The sequence below is a fragment of the Pangasianodon hypophthalmus genome, chromosome 8 (genome assembly GCF_027358585.1).
Source record: "Pangasianodon hypophthalmus isolate fPanHyp1 chromosome 8, fPanHyp1.pri, whole genome shotgun sequence".
NCBI lineage: Eukaryota > Metazoa > Chordata > Actinopteri > Siluriformes > Pangasiidae > Pangasianodon > Pangasianodon hypophthalmus.
In genome coordinates this window covers 4,953,428-4,974,747 of record NC_069717.1, presented here as the reverse complement: position 1 = coordinate 4,974,747, position 21,320 = coordinate 4,953,428, and the positions used below count along the sequence as shown (strand labels likewise).

Below are 21,320 nucleotides of genomic sequence, written 5' to 3'. Positions count from 1 at the left end.
CTCGACCCAAATTACCATTGAGCCACTATGTGCTGTTCGCTGGAACATTTCTGAAAAACACTGGAACGCTTTCAAGAATGTGTCTCATTCGTTTAGCGTAAGGTTGGATAGATTTCCACAAAAAATGGTTGTATTTTACATCCCATTTCACCCCTCATTGGACACCTGACCTGAAGTTTATCATCATGTTTGTCTATAAAACAACAATTTCTTTCTTTTTTTTTGTTAGAATCAAACAAAACATATTAAATGGAAAATGGTAATCAGAAATGCCAGATTAGCTCACCACAGTTTTTATAGCAAAATCAAAACCAGATTTTGCCACTTTGTCATGTACAGACTGTTTTGTTTATGTGTGTGTGTGTGTGTGTGTGTTTGTGTGTACTTCCTGCAAATAGATGTAGAGAAACTACAATATCTAAATCCAGTACACTGGTGATTCCATGATTGCGGTGCCATTTAGCACTCATAACTCTTAACTTTTAAATAATTTTTAGCATAGAATTAGCAAATAGACAAAATAAAATGACATGCAGTGCCATTAAGGGCTTTCTAATGATTTAATAAAATATGTTTTTTATTAACAACTTACTTTCAGTCTTTCAGTCCTGGGTAACAGGGATGTAATTTCAAAGTGACCTCATCAGTCAATTACTGTTTTATGTTGTTTTTTTTTTTTTGTTTTTTTTTAAGAAAACTTACTTTCCTTCTTCCCATAATCTTCAAGAAGTTCAGATGACGCAACTTCCTGTTGAACATGTGACTTGTGTAATATTCATATGTTCATTTCATATTCATATGTTCAGGTAACAGGGTTGAATGAATGTGGAACACAATTAAAATGTGCATTTTTATAAGCTGTAATGGATGATTCGTGTAAAAGCATGTTTCAAACATGAGACGTTAAATGGTTTCACACATTAATGCAAAAATAATATGATTTTTAAAGCATTTTAATGAATATATTTCAAGATAAAGTGTAGTTATAGTAGGCTGGGGCAGACAAAAGTGCTGTTTTCTAAGTACTGTTAGTTATTGATCTGAAACATGCACACGGTTTGTTGTGAAAGACACGTTACCTGTGTTTAAAATATCTTTTACCTTTACTTTTCATACATATATTTGTAAATGGGATACAAATGGCAGCCTAATCGTGGAATCACCCACATGATAAAACAGTACCTGATTTATTCTGAATATCAAGGTGACCTTGGCATACTTATTAAAACAACTGAGTTAAGACAGCTTGCGGCGTGTTCTATTAGGTTTTCCATTTGAACAGCCGTTCATTAGGCTGTCCATTAGAACAGGCTTTTATCAGGTGTGTCATTAGAAAAGCCTAATCAAGATCTTTCTGTAAGTCGAAATTTTTTTAATGCTAATGCAGTGCCCACTGGGAGAGCATGAACACATTTGATGTTGAGGTGTGGGTTCATCTAGTGTGATTATCGCCTGCTCTTGCAGGGCAAGCGTTCCTTAAAAAAAAAAAGTGAACTGCACTGCCCTCTGCTGGATGAACATATTCTGTTTGATTAAAGATAGCATAAAACTCACACATCACCCAGTTTGAGAAATAATTTTAGGCAGTTTAATACATATAGGACGTCCTACAAACATCCAGCAAATGTCTGTGGAGCTTCAGGACTGAAGAAAATATCCAGCTTAATGCTGGGTACAAGAATTCACCTGGATGGGAAGCTAATCCATCGCAGGGCACCATGTACACACTCAATCACATCTAGGGGTAATTTAGCATAGCTAATCCACCTACCTGCATGTTTTTGGACACTGCAAGGAAACCAGAGAACCCGGAGGAAACCCATGTGGGGAGAGCATGCACAGAAACTCCACACAGACAGTAACCCGAGCTTACTATCAAACCAGGGACCCTGGAGCTGTGAGGCAGCAATGCTACTCACTGTGCTACCATGCCACCCACTTCCAATGTTCAGTTTTCTTAATATAGATCATTAACTGTATCATAAAAAGGGATAATATTTGTGTTGTTTTAGTGTTAGTGCAGAAAATAAAGCATTTTAGAACCTTAGTGTCTTTGGTTGTACGTTATATTCATAGATTTTCCATTTTTTTAAGCCAAAATCTATGGCCTAATCAGTGACAGTATCTCTCTACAAACCATCTATAGGCATGAAGATGTCTGTCAACTGATTCTCACCACCTGAAATGAAGTTTAACTACATTTCAGCAACATGCCTCAACCTGTGTCAACAGATTCCACATGAATTTGAAAGTGACAGGAAGAGGGACAACTTGATAGTCTATAGATGATCTACCTACCAAAAGTGCTGTAAACTGGACTTTCTAAATAAGCGAAAAGAAAAAAGGGACAAGTTGATAATCTATAGAGATTGTAGATTATCTAAAACAACCTTAAACTGTTGATATACTGCTTTGAATTAGTTGATAACAGTTCAATTACAGCCTGTAGACGGGTTGTAGAGTGTCTAAAGTTGACATTCTAAATAAAGTTACCCTAGAGTCTACTAAAATGAAATGGAATTTACAGTATTTAATAGGATTTTTAAAAAAGATACCACCTGAAACCATCCTTTTCACCACCGTGACTAAAGAGAAAAATTCAAGTCAGAAAAGTAGGTATTAAAATTGTTTACAAATCTCCCGATCGTAATTATGATCCAAAGAGATACCCTTATGCAACTTTTAGGTCGAGAAATGTATTATATGGCAACTAAAGTAATAATATAGAGGTGTAATGTAAAGTGCTGACTGTATGTACACTTTTCTAACAAGGAATTTATGCATAACGTCATTAAATGCTTCAGTTACCATCAAAAAGCATCAACTTCAGTGTCAATAATCCATAGATAATGTTAACAAATTAAATTAATACACATTTATTAAGATTAAGCATTAAGTAAATACACCAACATCCAATAATAAATATAAGTACATGCACAGTAAATTAGCATAAATTAACTGAATCCTAAAATATAGATTTGATATCCGACTAAATTAATCAAACTGTTTCTGGATGTACAGTAAACCCATTCAGCCTCAATTAACCACCACAAACATGGACTGTTAATTCTATGGTTAAAGTTTTGTTAATTTTGAGTATTGCTTTTAGTTAAAGAAACCGAATGTAAGTTTGTACCAATACATGTTGTGTTATGATGTAACGAATTATTTAAAGGATGCCTACATTTGGCCTTCCTAACACATTCATAATTATTGCAGAAATCATTTATAGAACAATGCTAGATGCTTCATGTCAAAACCTATGAGGTGACATTCAACTTCTTATGTCATGGAGAGAAGAGTAAAAACTAGAGAAGAGTAAAAAATGTCAGTTATTGTTATGGTCTATTTTTTTATCCTTGTCTTTCAGATTATCAGTTTGACTTTTACCAAGGTACACTGATGAACCTTTGAGACATATTTTATATAGTATCAACCTGCTATCATATGATCTTGGAAGTGTATGTTCTGCATCTGCTGTATGTAGGAGCATGGAATTTAATACTACTGAAACAGGAGCAAGTGCTGGAGACAGGAGTGGCGATAGGAGAAAAGGTTAAACTAATTTAAAATGAGAAGGAAAAAAAATCAATTGATATGGTTTACATCACCTACATACTTTCTTCATTAAACTTGATAGGATAAAAAAGAAAGTGCAATCCTGCTGGTTGATTAAACTGACGTACCAACTGAAGCTCAATTTCTTTTCCCATATAAATATATTTTTTTTAATATGCAGGAAAGGAAACCTGGTAGAAACTAGTGATGTGCTATTCACAAACGAGTCGTCTCTTTGAGTGCCTCCTCAAATATATGAGCCATTTGGTAAGGTTAAAGCAAGGTTATTTGTTAATTTAGAGTTTGTTTTATTTTCTGCCACTAGCCATTGCATAAAAGAATTAAATGGACTATAATTTCAAAACTTAGGGACAAATCTCAAAAAGTGGTCCCAGGCTATGTTATGTCTGTGGTTAATAAACTGTAAAGGTGGTTCATTTAAAACTATTATGAAGCACCATAAGCACCAATACAACTTTTTTTTTTTCCTTAAAAGCTCATATGTGGGCTAAAGTAATGGGAATGAAAAGGAAACTTAGCAGATGTTGTCTCAAAGCTTCAGTAATGTGCTGTCCATAAAAACAAACTAGCAAGATCAGGATTAGGATACAAGATTAAAAATTGTGCAGCAACAATCATGAAGATTCACCTCATGACGTGAGCCTTTCATAAATCCTCCAGCACTGCTTTATAAAAGTTTTATGCAAGGCTTATGAATGTGTTCTGAAGGCCCCGACCCTTCAAATAAAGTGTAATATATTATTTAATATGCAATGTTCTTTCATCATATTTACCCTCAGGTGCATGGAACAGATGTAATATCTACCAATTTAGCCACAGCTAGCAACATTACCTCACTAATAATGTACAGTAACACAAGTAGCAGCATGCTTTTTATACATAACGTTTCACAACATGGCATTAAGCGTACCTGTGGTTTTCTAACGATTCCCTTACAGTGATTGTGTAGCAGTGACGACTAGGCTCGAAAGAGGCTCTAATGTACTTCCATCTGGCACCCGTACAAGTCACGCTGGTTCGTACTAGGCAAAGCAGCACATAGAGCCGACATCAGCAGTTCAGAGCGCAGGGTCTGCTTTGACAAATGCTCACTCAGACATATGCGTATGTAGACGTCTGGTCCTCTGCCAGTTGGATTTCATGAGGTCTCTAGAGCAAAAAAAAATACATTTAAAAAGAAAATGCTTGCATTAACTTTACATGACTAATGGATATCAAATAATTCACCTTTTTATACTGGAATGTCTCCATAAATAAAAATCGACTGAGTAGCTGCGGTGGATTTCATATATACCCCTGCTGATTGGACAGAAAAATTCTCAGTAATGCTAAGCATTGATTTAGAGGTGTAATATCCAGTAGAGGTGTATATTTGGACTGGGTTTCTGTCAAACCCAACAAAAAAGTTGCTAAAGCAGGTGGGTTTTGACTCTCAGAGGACTTAAACAACATTAACTATAAATGGTTAAAAATTAGATTATTCTCATTGCTTTTTGTGTCAGTTATTTTAACACAGCACTAAATTTACATAGTTCAGAGGCTTTTTCAGTAGTTAATTTGATTGAGTTCAATGTGCCAGTCATTAGAGAATGGCACAGCACCTTGAAACTTTTACCCACAGAACCTGAATGCTATACTAGCTAGATAGCTAGCTAACTTAGCTAAAGTTAATGATGAACAAAATTTAGTTGTTAAGGTAGACTTTGACAGGACATTCTTATATACAGTAAATCACTGTGAATGTAACAATGCATTAAAAATTCCAATTTCACAATTTATTATTATACATGGATTATATAACATAATAATATGGATTTTATAACAGTTTAAAATCGTATGTACATGAATACTTCAAAACAGTTTACTATAAGAAGCTAGTTAGCAGGAATATTAAGATCTTGCATGCGTTATATTATGTTATATTAACTAAACATGGCTAATAAGACACAATCTTAACATCATCTGCATTATAAAATTTTCAAAATGGCATATCATGAGCTAGAGTAAATAGTCTTTTATGATATTTATTATTTGACTGGTGTCAAGATGGATTTTTTGGTAAGAAAGAAAATACATCATGCTTTTTCAGTGTGTTTAAGTTAGTAAATATCTGATGGCAAAATGAACACCACTGCATATTTAATATTGGCTAGCAAGTCCCAAATGGCAGATTCAAATTTTCAAGATTTAAATTTAAAGGAATATTTTACCGAGAGGTGAACATATACTGCCTGGCCAAAAAAGGTCGCTGTTTGGATTTAAATAAGCAAATACTTAAGAGCCTATGATTGGATCATTATTGCAGTGATTAATATGTTTCAGCTGGCAACAGTTCTTTCAACCCTAACTGATGCAGTGTGTAGCTTCTCATTTCTTAAACAACCCCTGGTCGTGGAAAAGATGTTACTGTGTTTCAGAAGAGGCAAATTATTGGCCTGCATCAAGCAAAGAAAATAATTAAGGAGATTGCTGAAATCACTGGAATTGGGTTAAGAACTGTCCAACGCATTATTAAAACCTGGAAGGATAGTGTAATCTGTCAAGTCACATCGTAAAAAATCGACAGCGGAACTCACGGCTATGTTTAATAGTGAAAGTAAGAGCATTTCCACATGCACAACGTGACGAGAACTTACAGGATTGGGACTAAACAGCTGTGTGGCCACAGAAAAGCCACTTGTTAGTGAAGCTAATCGGAAAAAATGAAAAAATGAAAAAATGAGCATAAAGATTGGACTATGGAGCAAGGCAAAAAGGTCATGTAGTCTGATGAGCCCAGATTTACCCTATACCAAAGTGATGGGTGCTTCAGGGTAAGAAAGGAAGCGCATGAAGCGATGTACCCGTCATGCATAGTGCCTACTGCACAAGCCACTGGAGACAGTGTTATGATCTGGGGTTGCTTCAGTTGGAAGTGCGACTTTTTTTGCCAGACAGTGTAGAAAGCAAGAAAGAAAGCAAGAAAGAAAGCAAGAAAGCAATAAATAAATAAATAGCAACAAATGTGGCTATTGGAGCTTTTTCTTTTGTTGGTAATCTTTAGTGTGTGTATAAAGCTCCCCCACCTGTTCCTGTGGATGTGTCTCGTTCTTCCTCCTCACTCACGTGGGCCTTCTTCCTGAGGTGATGCACCACCATGGTGGCATTAAACGCTCTCTGAAATACACAGTCAGGTGTGTTTAATCCCAAAAAACAGCAACCAAACAAACACATGCATTGCAGTGATGGTACCTGGGCTCCAACATTTGAGTTTGCTAGATAATGTTCAATCAGTGTGAACTGGTTTAAACCTAGAACCCACATATAGCATAAAGAAATAAAACATGGCAGGGCATGCTGGTATAGGAAAATAATCAATGGCAGGGGGGTATGAAATGGCCCAATGTTAACACCACAAAGCTGATTATTTTCCTATAACAGCAAGTGTTTTATTCCTCCTACACCACAGCAATTTCTCAATGGTATTTATTAAAGAAGAACACATCATGCTTTTTGTTTCTAATTATGTGTGTGAAACAAGTGGGTTATCACTTGCATTATAACCGCTATAAACAGTTGTTTTTTGTTTACTACTAACTGTTACAAAGCGCTGATACTGGAGACTCCTTCCAAACATGTAAATAAAAGCCGCCTCAGAGAAAACTACAATAATTCAATAATTACACAGATTTTTAATCCGTTTATGTGGAGCGTCCACTATACAAATCCCTGTGTAATTTGTTACTATAGAAACGATAACATATTACAGTAAATGCGTTAATATAAACCTGTGATTTGCTGTTTATCTGGAACTACTGTCAGAGCTGGTGTTATAGAAAATTAATCAACACCTTCTGACAGCACCATGGTAAAATATCGTAACACACAACAGTGTTTCTCATTAATATTACTGCTTTGAGAATTTGAATTTAGCTCATCAGCCTGAGACACTCTACCCAAATACCGTCTGATCTATATTGTACACTTAGCTGGTGACAACTACTACATTCTTGCCAGTTATAATCTCTCTGGCTCACCGAATCTTCATGTGTACATACCTACATGCACTGTCTTTTATCAAACTGACAAAGTTTTTAAACAAAGTGACAACATTGAGCTTTTCTGGCCTAAATATAGTCACTGGATTGGAAATGTCTGGTCTCAAATGGTATACTTTGTGTACTTTTAGTGTTCATGCTGGAAAATTCTACAAAATGTAATGCACTATGAACATGCGGATGATGTATTAACTGCTGAAAAATGAAGTGTGCAACTTTGGACACTTTTTGCACTCAGTGGTCACGGCCTCCCCGCTCTACTTAGCGTAAAGAGCGGAGCCACCAGATGGTACTGTGGTTTAAATTTTGCTGAAGGATTGGCACATTGAACAAGAACTCAGCTACACTGTGGATGCAAATTAAAAGCAGAAAGTTTAGACTGCACATTTTTTTAGGGATTTAACATCAGTAGCTATGTTTGTTGAGGCTGTTTTCCTGCATGTCAAGAGGTATTTAATGCTAATTCATTTTCATTTTGTGTTTGAATACAAACATTACTAGCCTAAAAAAGCTAGGTGAAACATATTCACATACATAGTGTTTAGTGCATAATATACAGTATAGTGCATAGTACACTATTTAAGCACAGCTACTTTCCATTACACTGTCAGTCAAGTGCCCTCTTCCTGTGAAAGAAGGCGATTCTTGGCCACGCTGAGGATGAAGACAACCAGACTCTCTAGCAGAAAGTAGAAGTCTGGCTACGAGACTAATCATGAATAAAGTCCTAAAGAAAGTACTGCCTTTTATTTCTTAACTTCTTAACTTCTGCGAGACAGCGAAGATGAAATCAGTCTTCCAGAGAGGACGAACTATGCATGATGATTTACACATGGTCTGTTGTCACAAGATTATTATTACCACTATAGAAAGCTAAGCATACTGTTCTGAATGTCCTATACTAGACCGCAAGTCTGCATGGCCAGTAGGCATGTGCTGGTAATCAGAAAATCAATACATACTGATATTCTACATGCACGATGATGTTAAATGAATATGTCGAAATATCTCTGCATTTAAATCAATTCTTGCCTAGTTAGACAGCAATTTGTTCTGATTGTGATGCAACAAAATACAGTCCAGCAAAAACAGATACATATAAATGTTTTCACGAGCTCGTATTTGCACTACAGCTTCCATGGAAATAATGCCAGCTAATTTGTCTAGCAAATTTTTATATTGTATTCACTTGCCTTGATTCATCTTTTTAATGTTTCTATTTGTTTTTTCATTGCTGTTGCTGCTGCTCTTTGAATTTGTGGTTTTATTGATTGTTGAAATGTCTTTTTGTGATTTTTTTTTTCAACAAATTATAACCCTTAGTTTTCCCCTTGTTCTGTGTGTCATGTTTGTTGCATTTCCCAGTTTTGACTCTTGACTGTTATCTTGGGTTCAGAGCCTGGATTTACCAATGCATCAGAATTTGTACAAATGAAGAGGAAGGACTTGTTGGATTTGTTCAATTTCCTGTGGTTGCAGTCACAAGAAAAGGTACAATTGCTAAAATCCACCATAACTCTAACCTTAATGTTTGCAAATTTTTACACAATCTTATTGATCCTTGCTATGAATTACGATGTTGGCTTTCAGATTTCACTTCTATCCTGACTCCCATTACCGCACATTACACATGTAGTTATTTTTAATACCAGAATATTGTGAATGCCATAAGCTGTCATAAAATGTTTGGAAATTGTCATGACATGAACATGTTATATCAGCACTTGTCTAATTGTTATCATTTCATTCAGCTTCCAGTACAATGGATGAGCAAAAGTCCCAACATCGACAGAAACAAGTAGCTTCGATTACACATCTAGTCACACATCTTCAGCAGGCAAGAAAGCAGCAGGGGAAAATGCACTCTGATGTGATGCTAAGTAATTTCATATGAGACAAGAGTAAATGTGATTCTCCTAGGCTTCCACAGAAGGCTCAGTGTGATCTGCGAGATGTGAAGGTGTGGAGCCAGAGCTTTCAGCCACTTACACAGATTAAGCCATGACGCACAAATTGAAGTGCTTTCTCACCTTCCATTGGCTCTTTGCAAAGTTCTTCTGGATTTGCTCGGAGACAGAGCCATGTATGTTTTTTTCCAGAGCTGCGCCACCTGAAATCCTGCCACAGCATAATATAAATAAACTATTTGTTATACGTAAGAATAAAATACAATAGAGAAATAATCAAAGACAGGGTGGTGTGATGCAGCTGTGTTACCATCTAAAAGTTGATTTTCCAGTAACAGCACATCCTGAAATGTTTTATTCTACTTATACTACAGCAATCCACCAATGATTGCATTATTTCATTCATTATTTCATTCATCATTTCATCCATTTATAGTTACATCGAATGTTGCGGAACATCCTTAAAAGTTAGATAACCGTTATAATAGCTATAAATAATATCGTCCCCTCACCAGCTCTCTTAAAATTAATAAAGCAAAAACACAGCTTGTCATGTTACCAAGAAACTTTCCGAGTTTCCATTGTCGGATAACTTACAAAGCACTGACACTGGAGACTCCTTCCATAAATGTCAAATAAACATCTCCTTAGAGAAAACTTGATCATATCATTGATTCTAAGTTTTTTTTTTGTTAAATAACAACATGTTCTGACATCCTTTTTTTATTATAAGGCTTAGATTATATGAAGTGTCCACCATACAAGTCCCTGTGAATGAGCTGTTACTATAGAAACAATAATATATTAGAATGAGCACATTAATATAAGACCATGACTACTGACAGGGCTGCCATTATAGAAAATTAATCAACACCTTCTGACCAATCAGATTTGATAATTCAACAGTGCTGTGGTATAACTGTGGTTATTAAACCATGTACTGATATAGCAGTATTTTTATTTACTGTAGGTAAACCTGTGACTGATGGCATGAGACCTAAACAATCACGCTTCATTGAAGTCTACACTTTTAAAGATCTGTGTAAACATCTTCAGCTACACACTCTTATGCAAAAGCACACACCATGTCTCTCTCTATTCCTTTCTCTCTTTGAAGGCCAACATCTCTTTCAGCAGCAAGCGACTTCTCCATTCTCCCACAACTTCACCCAGGGCTATTTATAAACTCACCAAGGATGCTGCAAGGCCTGCTCACAATTGAACCTCCTCTTCGGATTTTTCTGCAGTAAGTGGATGATGAAGTCTTTGGCTGGAGCATTAGGATGACAAAACACAGGAGAGAAACACAACATGATCAATGCCATTTAGTGCGCACAGCGGGTGGTCGGCTTAGAGGTGGGAATCACGGCGAGTAATGTTTTTCCATTAATTCAGTCTGAAAGTTTCAAAATGGTCTTTTATTCACTTTAGATGTGTTTTCTTTTTTTAATTTTAGGCAATCTGGGTAGTTGTATCACATTTACCTGCAGAAAAATACCTTTAATTTTATTCCTCTATGGAGTAGAGTTTCCTATATGAAATCCTGGAGAGTTACTCAGCTGGATGGATTTTCCCTGTCAGAAGTTTACTTATGATAACAATTAATTTAATAATCAGCCAAAGAGTCTGTAATGGTAGAAAACATTATAATTCTAAGGTCTAACATGCACAACCAAAAAGCGAGATGCGACTTGAATGCGATTTGAATTTGGTTTCAATAGCCTGTAAAAAAAAAAGTAATAAAGCAGCATGTTTTGGCTGACTGACTACATTTAGGGTCAGATGAAAATAGCTATTTTATTAATTTTATTTTTTGGCCAAACTATCACCTTTGGATCTTCAAGAACCAAAGAAACGGTTAGCCTTGAACTCTGTAGCGCTGTAGATCTCCAGTAGAAAGCTTAGATCCCTTAGATCCAAATGGATACTACTCTCATCATGAGATTTTTAGGTTCATCAATGATTCTGTGTTTTGCATGTACCTGAATGTGAGATGTCATCCCAATACGGTGAGTCGAACTCAAACTCTGCCTTTATGATCTGTTTGTAGAGTTCAGTGTCATTATCATCGTAGAAAGGAGGATAACCACACAGCCTGTAGAGATACACAAGACACTGTACGTCAAGAATCCACTATTATACACAATATGTATTATACACAAAATTCTTCTGGGAAGGCCTTCCACTAGATTTTGGAGTGTGGCTGTAGAGATGTGCGCCCATTAAGCCACAAGAGCATTAGTGAGGTACTGAAGCACTGATGTTGGATGAGAATGCCTGGTGTGAGTCGGTGTTACATTTCATCCCAAAAGTGTTCACTGGGCTTGAGGTCAGCTCTCTGTGCAGGTCAGTCAAGTTTTTCCACACCAACATCAGCAAACCATGTCTTTATGGACCACACTTTGTGCATAGGGGCGTGTTTGTAAGTAGACATTCTCTGAGACTTGTATGGTGGAACCAATTAACACATTTTTAAAAGAATTATTATTTAACAAAAAAAACGTATTAATATGATGAAGTTTTCTGTAAGATGTTTATTTAGCATTTTTGGAAGAAGATTCCAGTGTCAGTGCTTTACATCAGTCAGAGGTAAAGCTGTAACTTTAAGTTTTCCACCATGGGAATGGAAGATTTTGTCCTTTGCAGTTTCTTGGTAACAAGCTGCATTTTTCAGTTTTATTAACTTCAAATAAAAGTGAGGGAATGACTGTTTGTAGTAATATCGTGTAAGCTGTTTGGGTTCTGTAGGTGAAAAGTTAAGGAATAAAAAGCACTAATGGCTCCAGTAATGGGACTTATTCGCCCATAAGTGCTGAATGTCCTGTTTAATTTGAAGGTATTTACATCTATATTGACAGATTTATATTACATATTTTATTGCCTATTATATTATGTTACAGCCCTTTGTATACATATAATTCATAGGTACCTTTTCACATATATTAAAGATATTACAACAGTTCATTATTCAGTTATTCATATTAAAGCTTATTATTCAGTAACTATTGTAGAACGAATAGGATATATTATAGTTGTGAGAGTGACTAGGTTAAGAAATCTGACCCTGACTATGGATCCTGGGAGTTTATGGCACTAACAACATCTAAATCTAATCTAGATGTAATACAACCAAAATTATATCATTGACATATTGACATCCATTATGTATAAACTGTGCTGTATATTATTTATATTTAGATACTGTTTATCTGTAATGAACTTATATCAAATATCATCTACATTCGACTATATGTGTGTGAATTGTGTATGTATACTTACATAATAAATGAAATCACTCCCATTGCCCACAAGTCTACTTCTTTACCATATGTCTTCTCTTGTAGAAGCTCAGGAGCTACACACACACACACACACACACACAATTAGCAAGCTATCTTTATGAATAAAGTTTTTGAGCATTTCTGAATATGACTTAAAATTCCTCTCAGAAATACGGTCATATTAATCTGATGTTCTTTAGCTAGCAATCTTTGTTAGTAGCATTTATGAGCATTTATGAATATGGATTAAAATTCCTGTCAGGCTAGATAATGTTAGCAAGCTAGCTATCAATATTAGTAAAGTTTATGAATATGACTTAAAAAATCCTGACTTAGAAAGCGTGTCAGGATAGCAACCTAGCTATCATTATCAATGAAGTTTATGAGCATTTATTATTATGATATAAATTAATCTTAGAAATCCTGTCAGATTAGCTCATGTAAGCAAACTAGCTATCATTATGATTAAGGTTTATGAGCATTTATGAATATGGCATCAAAATCCTCTCAGAAATCTTGTCAAGTTAGTTAATTTTAGCAAGTTAGCTATTATTATGAGTGAAGTTTTTTAGCATAAGTTAAAAATCCTCTTAGAAATCCTGTCAGATTAGCTCCTTAACAAGCTAGCCATCACTATCAGTGTGGTTTATGAACATTTTGAATATTACTATAAATATCACCATTTATGAACAATTATCTCAAATCCTGTCAGGTTAGCTCATGTTAGCAAGTTAGCTACCATTATGAGTGAAGTTTATGATGAATATGGCTTAAAAATCCTCTCAGAAATCCTGTCAGCTTAGGTCATGCTAGCAAGCTATGAGCATTTATAATTTTGTCTTAAATATCCTGTCAGACCCACAGATTTAAACATTATAATGTGTTCCCTGCCTATGTAGACAGTGCAGTCATTGCTAATTTGCTAATTTCTCCAAAAACATTAAGACGCTATTAAATTTTAAATGAAATAAATATTAAGTTTCCTGTAATAGTTGAAAGATGATGTTACAGCACTGATGCATCTGGGAAACTCACCCACAAGCCACAAGTTTATATTCTATAGTTCATATTACCAATAATCAGCTCAGTTTATTGTGAAAATAAACTTACTAGCACAGCTTGTAAGGCATACTCAATTAAATGTAATACAGGATGATGAGTATCTCTTACCTACATAAGCAGGGGTTCCACAAGCAGTGGACAAGACGCCCTGCTCTGCTATTTTAGACAGCCCAAAGTCGCTAAGGACAATCTTGGAATCTTGTAACGGAGTTTCATATAGCAGGTTCTCTGGCTAGGAGTCAATAGAACAAATTATCATTTGTATGCAAAGAAAGAAAAGGAAAATGAGAGATCTCGCATGACTAACAAGTGTTCTTAGTGTTACATTCAGGTCCCTGTGCACAATAGGCCTTTATATTTTTACTTCACATTGTTACTCTAAGATTACAAACTACCTAAACATAATCACTGTAATAATAATAATAATAATACTTTAAAAATAATATATCATGTTCATTAGTGAATTACTTTTAGGTCCCTGTGCACAATGTCCAGCTGATGGAGGTACTTGACGGCTTCCAGGACTTGCAGGATGACGTGGCTGGCATCCTTCTCCGTGTAGCTGCCTCGCTCCAGAATTCGGTCCAGCAGCTCACCTCCAGTCACCCTAAGGCAAGAACACACCACGGATGTTTACCACAGCTCATGCAGGATGCTGGACTGTGGGAAATTAACATGTAAGTTATAAGGCATGCTGTTATAGGAAAATAATCAATGAATGGGTGGTGGGAGGTTGCCCAACATGAAGCAGAGTTACTGTTACCACCCCAAAGTTGATTATTTTGCTATAGCAGCATGTCCCTAGGTGTTTTATTCCACACTGATTTGCCAAATATTTAATTGTCTTATTCATTAAATGACAACACATCATAATTTTTTCCATTTATAGTTACATTTTATAGTATGGAATGCCTGTGAATCAAGTTCCTGTTACCACTGATGCTATAGCAGCTATAGTTGTTCCTTCACCAGTCTCTTTTGTTTCTCTCTTTTGAAGGCTCCCGAAATTCTTAGCCCGTGAGATCATGAGTTTAAATCTATCTGTGGCCGAGGGTCCAAGAGAGCTAAATTGGCCATGCTCGCTGGGTGGGAGGGATGGCAGGCTCCCTCTCCCCTACGAATCACAGCAACACTAGCCAATCCTAGGTGTCTGTGAGCTTATGTATGCGGAAAAGGGCAGATAGCACTTTCCTTCAAGTGTGTTACGCCGCCCTGTGATGCAGCATGAGCAGCAGTTCGAAAAGATGCAGTTGAATGGCTTCATGTGTCTTGGAGAAAGCACGTTTTAGCCTTCTCCCTTCCTGGTTGGTAGCTATCGTGTGATAGGTGAGAGCTGGCGGTTGGGTGGGAATTGGCCGAGACCAAATTAAAGAGAAAATTTGACACACACAACTCCTTCCATAAATGTTAAATAAATATCAGCTTACAGAAAGCCTAACCATAACAATGATTAGATAACTAAATTTTTTAAATCCATTTTACATAAATTTGATTATATAGAGCATTAGCTGCTACTATAGAAACAATAACATATTACAGTGAGCTACTGTCATTGCCATTAGCAGTATAAGCAATACTGATAGAAAAAGACCCAAAGCCTCTTCCCACGGTTGTGTACCCTTCTGAAGGCAGGAGTGTGTGAGGTAGGAGGGTAAAAAAAAAAAAAAAAAAAAAAGATACAGGAAATGAAACAGCAGCTAAAATAATCTTTGTGGATTAGAATTGCAAAAAAAAACAGCCATTCAGCCATTCATTTTAAAAATGTTAGTATTGTTCAATTTAAAACATTTAAAACATTTAAATAAGTTATTATGAATAGGCCAGATCCTGATGGTGAACAGAGTTAGCTTCTTAGGCCAAAGGCCATAAGATTTGGATCAGGTGTTTAGTTTACAGCTGCAAGGGAGGATGAGGTAAGAGATCTTGTTTAGACTCATGGGGATAAAGTGAGACTGTGAAAAAGGAACTGTCTGAAAAACACATTCTGACGCCAACTTTAAATTCCCCAGTGGCTTCTAATGATCAGTGTTTCCACTTTGGGAGAGGAGATTTCACACAGTGTCTGTATCTGTCTGTATCGCTTCAATGGAGCATTGCAAGACAGGACTAACTCCACACACAAACCAATTTATCTTTCTTTACACAGTGGTTAGTTTTGCCTCCACATTCACATTAGTTATGGCTTTGTTTACTGTAAGGCTACATAAAGGCTGAAGGATTGGAATGAACGACAGAACAAACTGAAATCCTGTGTTAAATTCTTCCGCTGAAACCGGACACTGAACTAAGCTCTGTGTTTATTTAACAGGTCCACTCACAGTGTCATTACCAAATACAGTTTTGTAGGCGTCTCAAACGTCTCCTCTAGAGAAATGATATTTTCATGCTTGACTCTAGAGAGAAAATAAAACATAAGCTTATTCAGATATATTAATGTTGATAATTGTAATTAATAAATATATTGATCATGTTAATTGTTTGATCACTTGACAGGGGTGGAAAAATCAATAGCCTGGGCACCAGGACAAGCAGATTTTTTAAAGTTTTTTTATTCACAGTTGCCTAGTAGTAGATTCAACATCCGGAGAAAGAGAAGAAAAACAAAAACGTCCTTTTTCTGATTTCCATAAAACAAAAGTTTTCATTTGGTGTGATGTTTAAACTTCGTAGTGGTGCCATAAAGTTTGATGCTGTAACTACAGAGTGCGCTACTACTGAATCCTACCCCCTGCTGCACTACACACATCGGTTGATGCATGGTCTGGCTGACGGTAGATCATTTTTTTACTAGTCATGGCAGAATTGGCGTGTATGGATGACAGACTTTTCAGAATCAGCAACACGCAGGTATGAGAAAACAAACAAAAAAAAAATCCAGTGCAAAGTCGTAAGCTATAAGTAACACCTCTCGGTTTAACATTAATCAAGAAAAAAATAAAGATGTTAGCCTTGAATCTTATATCTTTTATGTATGCTGTGAGGACAGAACACCATATCTCATAGCTGAAACATTGGCCAACAAGTTGCTTACGTTGAGGGTTCATACGTAATGTGCTACTTGATTATATGCTCCCCTTGATTATATGTTTCCCTTAGTCTCTAACTAACTACCTCACTATACATCATTACATTGCATTAGCTACCACTCTTTAGGGCAACCGACATATACTAAACAGCACACTGAGCTTTCATTTGTGGTGGGCTAGATAATGAATTTATGATTTGTCCACCCCTGAAAATGATTTGAAGTAATAAAACACACACATTAAGCCTACTCACCGGCGTAATACAGTGATCTCATTCTCCAGCATGGACTCTTTACCCTTCAGGGCCTTTTTGCGGATGCACTTGACCGCTACAAGCTTGTGCGTGCGGCGGTGTTGAGCCACTCTCACCTCAGAGAATGAGCCTCTGGCACACACACACACACACACACATATAAGAACACTGTTGGAATCAGTGATTCATGGTAATATCTCCAGTGTGCAATTAACATTCAGAGTGTTGAGCTTTTATAACTTTGAATTTATACCTACACTGTTAAATTAAAGGAATACTCCAGCATTTGTCAACCTAATCTCTGTCTACTACATGTGTAGCATTTGTGTGATTACCATGGAAAATAACTTTCCCCATGCTGGGAACAGAACAGAAAACTTGTTTACTCAAAATGCTAATTATTAGGGGGTAACTGAATATGAATTAATTATTCAGATTGAACAGATAATGTGTCCTAAATGAATATGAATACAGATCTGAACAGTAGGTAGTAGGAAGTACTTGTGAATTTTTGTTGGGAAAGCTTGCCAGAAAGCTTCAGAATACTAAAGTATATTTTATTTAAACTCAAAAACCACACAAAAAGACTAGCATAGAAACTAGCATAGGCATAGGAAAAGGTAGACAGAATAAAACCATCCTGTAAATCTGTACAAATTTCTTTTGACCCATGGAAACACTGCGAACATGTCCCAGCTTTATAGTAGATTCTGCGAATGTTCAGTGAACTTTACTGATCCTTCTAAAATATAACAAACCTAAAAAAAAAAATTAAAAAAAATAGTTCAGTGAACTTTACTGATCCTTCTAAAATGTAACAAACCTAAAAAAAAAAAAAAAATAGTAAATCTGGTAAAATATTATTAGATGACTATTGTTGTCAATTGTAGCCTAAATAACAGTTTCTCGATTTGGGAAAGACTTCGCTGCTTTGAAACATAGTGAGCTTGCTTACTCAGACACATTAAACAGAAGAAAGCTTTCCAGAAAAGTCCACAGGGTGTCTGGTTCAGAAAAAGTTATGTTCTGCAAATTGCTGTTTGTTGTTAAAATACGTGAATGAAAATGTCTTTTTTTTCCAGCATCCCTGTCTTTTCAATGTATTCTGGTGTTTCAGTGGCATAGTGGTAAGGTACCACAAACCAGAAAGACTCTACTGTTTTTCATACAACCGCTTTGGAAAGGTTTTTTTTCCTCATGTATGTCTTATAAAATAACTTTTCTTTTTTTTTCTTCTAATTTTTCAAATGTTATAGCTTAGGTTTTAAATAATTTTGAAAATATTAACTGTATTTTGAAAAAAAAAAAAAAAAAAAAAAAAGCCCCAAGAACTGTCTTAGACTTTCATTATAAGTGAAAAAAAAAAAAAAAAAACAGGCTTTATGTTTTCTCGCTTGCAGGGAAACGTGTTGAATTAACACCTAGAAGTAGTCCAACACCCAGAGCCGTCCACGCGCCTGGGAAATTTCCTCACAGACAACAAACATCACCTCTCTCTCATGGGACACAATAAAAAGATACTTACAATACATAAATATGGCACCAATCGTAAAGGATCAAATATCTCCACTGACATTCATGTATATATTTGCTTCAACCAACATCTGTGACAAAACATTCAACTAAATATACATTAATTAAATTTATAATATTTATATTATTTTTAATTGAAAATATGCAGAAATCACAATGCATAGGACTACTTCATATATTTAAAAGCATCCATGTGCAATCATTTCATATATTCCCATGTTTAAATTTATATATATATATATATATATATATATATATATATATATATATATATATAAGTAGTCATGTATTTAACACTGTAATCATTTATATATATGATTGTCATATATATATATATAACTCTTTAGTATTGTGATAAACAAATGGTTGGATTAACACCTCCGCTGTTGAGTCAATGTCTGCATTTTTTATTTACTATAATTTTATTTATAATTTTTCTGTATCAACTTCTTAATTAATTTGAAAAACTGTATGGTTTATTCTAAACAACAATCCATGCAAGAGTGATTTTTAGGGTTTATGATCAGTTATGCACATTTTTTATTTAGATTTTCATTCACTGGTTCAGATGTTCTGTGTAACAGGCTGCTGTGTGTGTGTGTGTGTATGTGTGTGTGTGTGTATGTGTGTGTGTGTGTGTCAGCACGTCCATGTTTATTCAACCCTATTGAATCTCAAGATCATCTTTTGGACAGAAAGTCAGTAGAAATTCATGCAGACGAGAATGACTCACTCTCCCAGTTTCTCCTTCAGCTCATATACAGCGTGGATGTCGTCTACCTTCTTGTGCGACTCTCTCATTAGAGGCATGTTCACTTTGTCTACACACACACACACACACACACACGCACACGCACGCGACACACACATATTCATATATATTTATGCACACATTCATGTTTAAAAAAAAAGTTCCCACCTCTGATCAGTGATTTTGCTTTCAGCTTACTGTTGCACCCTACAGGGTTTCTGGCATACTGACTGTAAAACACTTCTATTAAAATCCACCTGCCTGCAATATCTCAGCATATAAATTATTTTTTCCTGACTAATTTGTTATTGTTTGACATACAGTAGTAGGCGAGGTGTTAATTCTCTGCTGGCAACTTCTTGCATGTAACACAGCTAAAGATAATTAATATTAAGAATCGTAATTTACCCTGCAGTGTGGTCCAGTTATTGAAACTTAATGTAATTATTTACATAGGCTAAACACAAGAAACAGTGTCTGACATGCTAACAAGCTAACCCATCTCCACTGATCAGTCTCATAAAACACAGTAATACATCCTAAAATAGAAAAAACAGAGATGAGAGAGATTAGAAATTACCTGCTGATGGCTGCCACTGAACTGCTGATGTGTGCCGCCTGGTAACTGTGAAGTAAAAAGTTTTTTTATGTGGCCACGTCACCAATATCCAACTGCGCAGAGCTCTTTAATCAAAAATCACATTCATTTCACACAGACGACCTTGGCCACCCACACAGTTAAGAAAAGAGGAGAGAGAATGAGAGTAAAGTGTGTATGAGAGAGTGAGTGAGAGAGAGAGAGAGAGAGATTCTGGTGGGTGTGAAGGAAGGAAGGAAGGAAGGAAGGAAAAGAAAGAAAGAAAAGCAAAGAATATAAAAAGAATATAAAAACAAAAGTAAAGAAAGAACAAATGAACATATGTGTTTGTATGAGAGAGAGATAAACAGATGAAAAAAGAAAGAGAAAGAAAGAAAGACTGGAGTAGGGATAGAACATATATAAAATCACAACAAGAAGTTTAAAAAAAAACAAAGAAAAAAAAGGAGACAAGAACAAATGACCAAAGAAAGAAAGAAAGAAAGAAAGAAGAGATTACAAAAGTGAAAATCAAAGGAACAAAGAAAAAGAACAAACAAAATATAACTGGAATAAAGAGGGAATGAAAAAGAAAGGAATGTGTTAGAAAAGAGAGAGTGTGTGTGTGTGTGTGTGTGTGTGTGTGTGTGTGTGCGTATGTGTAAGTGGGTGGATGTGAGTGATTGATTCTCTTCTTCTCGTGCATAGAAAAGAGAAATCAGTTCTTTGTAAGAGCTGATATGGTTCTCATTACAGGGTGATTTTTCACTCTTCTCTACTCTGCCACTCTGTCATTCCTCAGTGCAGATCAGCAGAAGCCGTCGTCTCTGTTCCAGGCCTGCGTCTGGTTTGTGTGTGTGGAAGAAATCCAGGCTGAGTGAGTGCTCTCTCCTTGTACGGGCACGGGGGGAATCCACCATCCATGCTCCATCTCTTCCTCTCATACTCATCATCCAAACACGTAAACGGTCCTCACTGTGTCCAAATGAAGAGCACTTTCTCACACACACTCAACACCTGAACGCATAAACCGTCCTCAGTGTGTGTAAATGAAAAGGGCGTTCTCTCACACAGAGCTGTGAGACTAACACTGAGTTCAAAGTAAATATCTTACAGGTGAAAAGCTTAAGGTCAAGAGGTGTACTTAGGTTGAGCCCTCATTAAAGTTCTCTCAAGAATACACGCCTGACAAAAAAATACGTTTTAATGAAGTGAAGTCCTCTAAAAAGTTTTCCAAAGTCTGGGGCCCATCCTGCAACATTTATATGGCAGCAGAATTTAAACATTTTTACATATTTGTGATAGTATGATCTT

The 21,320-nt window shown here is 35.9% G+C and overlaps 1 protein-coding gene across 1 annotated transcript; it reads right to left on the bottom strand.

Annotated features, from left to right (window-relative positions):
• Positions 1 to 2,911: 2,911 nt before the first annotated feature.
• Positions 2,912 to 20,556, bottom strand: pnck (pregnancy up-regulated nonubiquitous CaM kinase). Its single transcript, XM_026928289.3, has 12 exons — positions 20,010 to 20,556; positions 19,412 to 19,499; positions 17,146 to 17,277; positions 16,185 to 16,259; positions 14,335 to 14,473; positions 13,975 to 14,098; positions 12,803 to 12,878; positions 11,506 to 11,618; positions 10,715 to 10,793; positions 9,647 to 9,734; positions 6,645 to 6,735; positions 2,912 to 4,728 (listed from the first exon to the last, which is right to left on the bottom strand). Exons 2-12 carry the CDS (start codon positions 19,486 to 19,488, stop codon positions 4,718 to 4,720), a joined length of 1,005 nt encoding a protein of 334 aa, XP_026784090.3. The 5' UTR covers positions 19,489 to 19,499; positions 20,010 to 20,556; the 3' UTR covers positions 2,912 to 4,717.
• Positions 20,557 to 21,320: the final 764 nt, after the last annotated feature.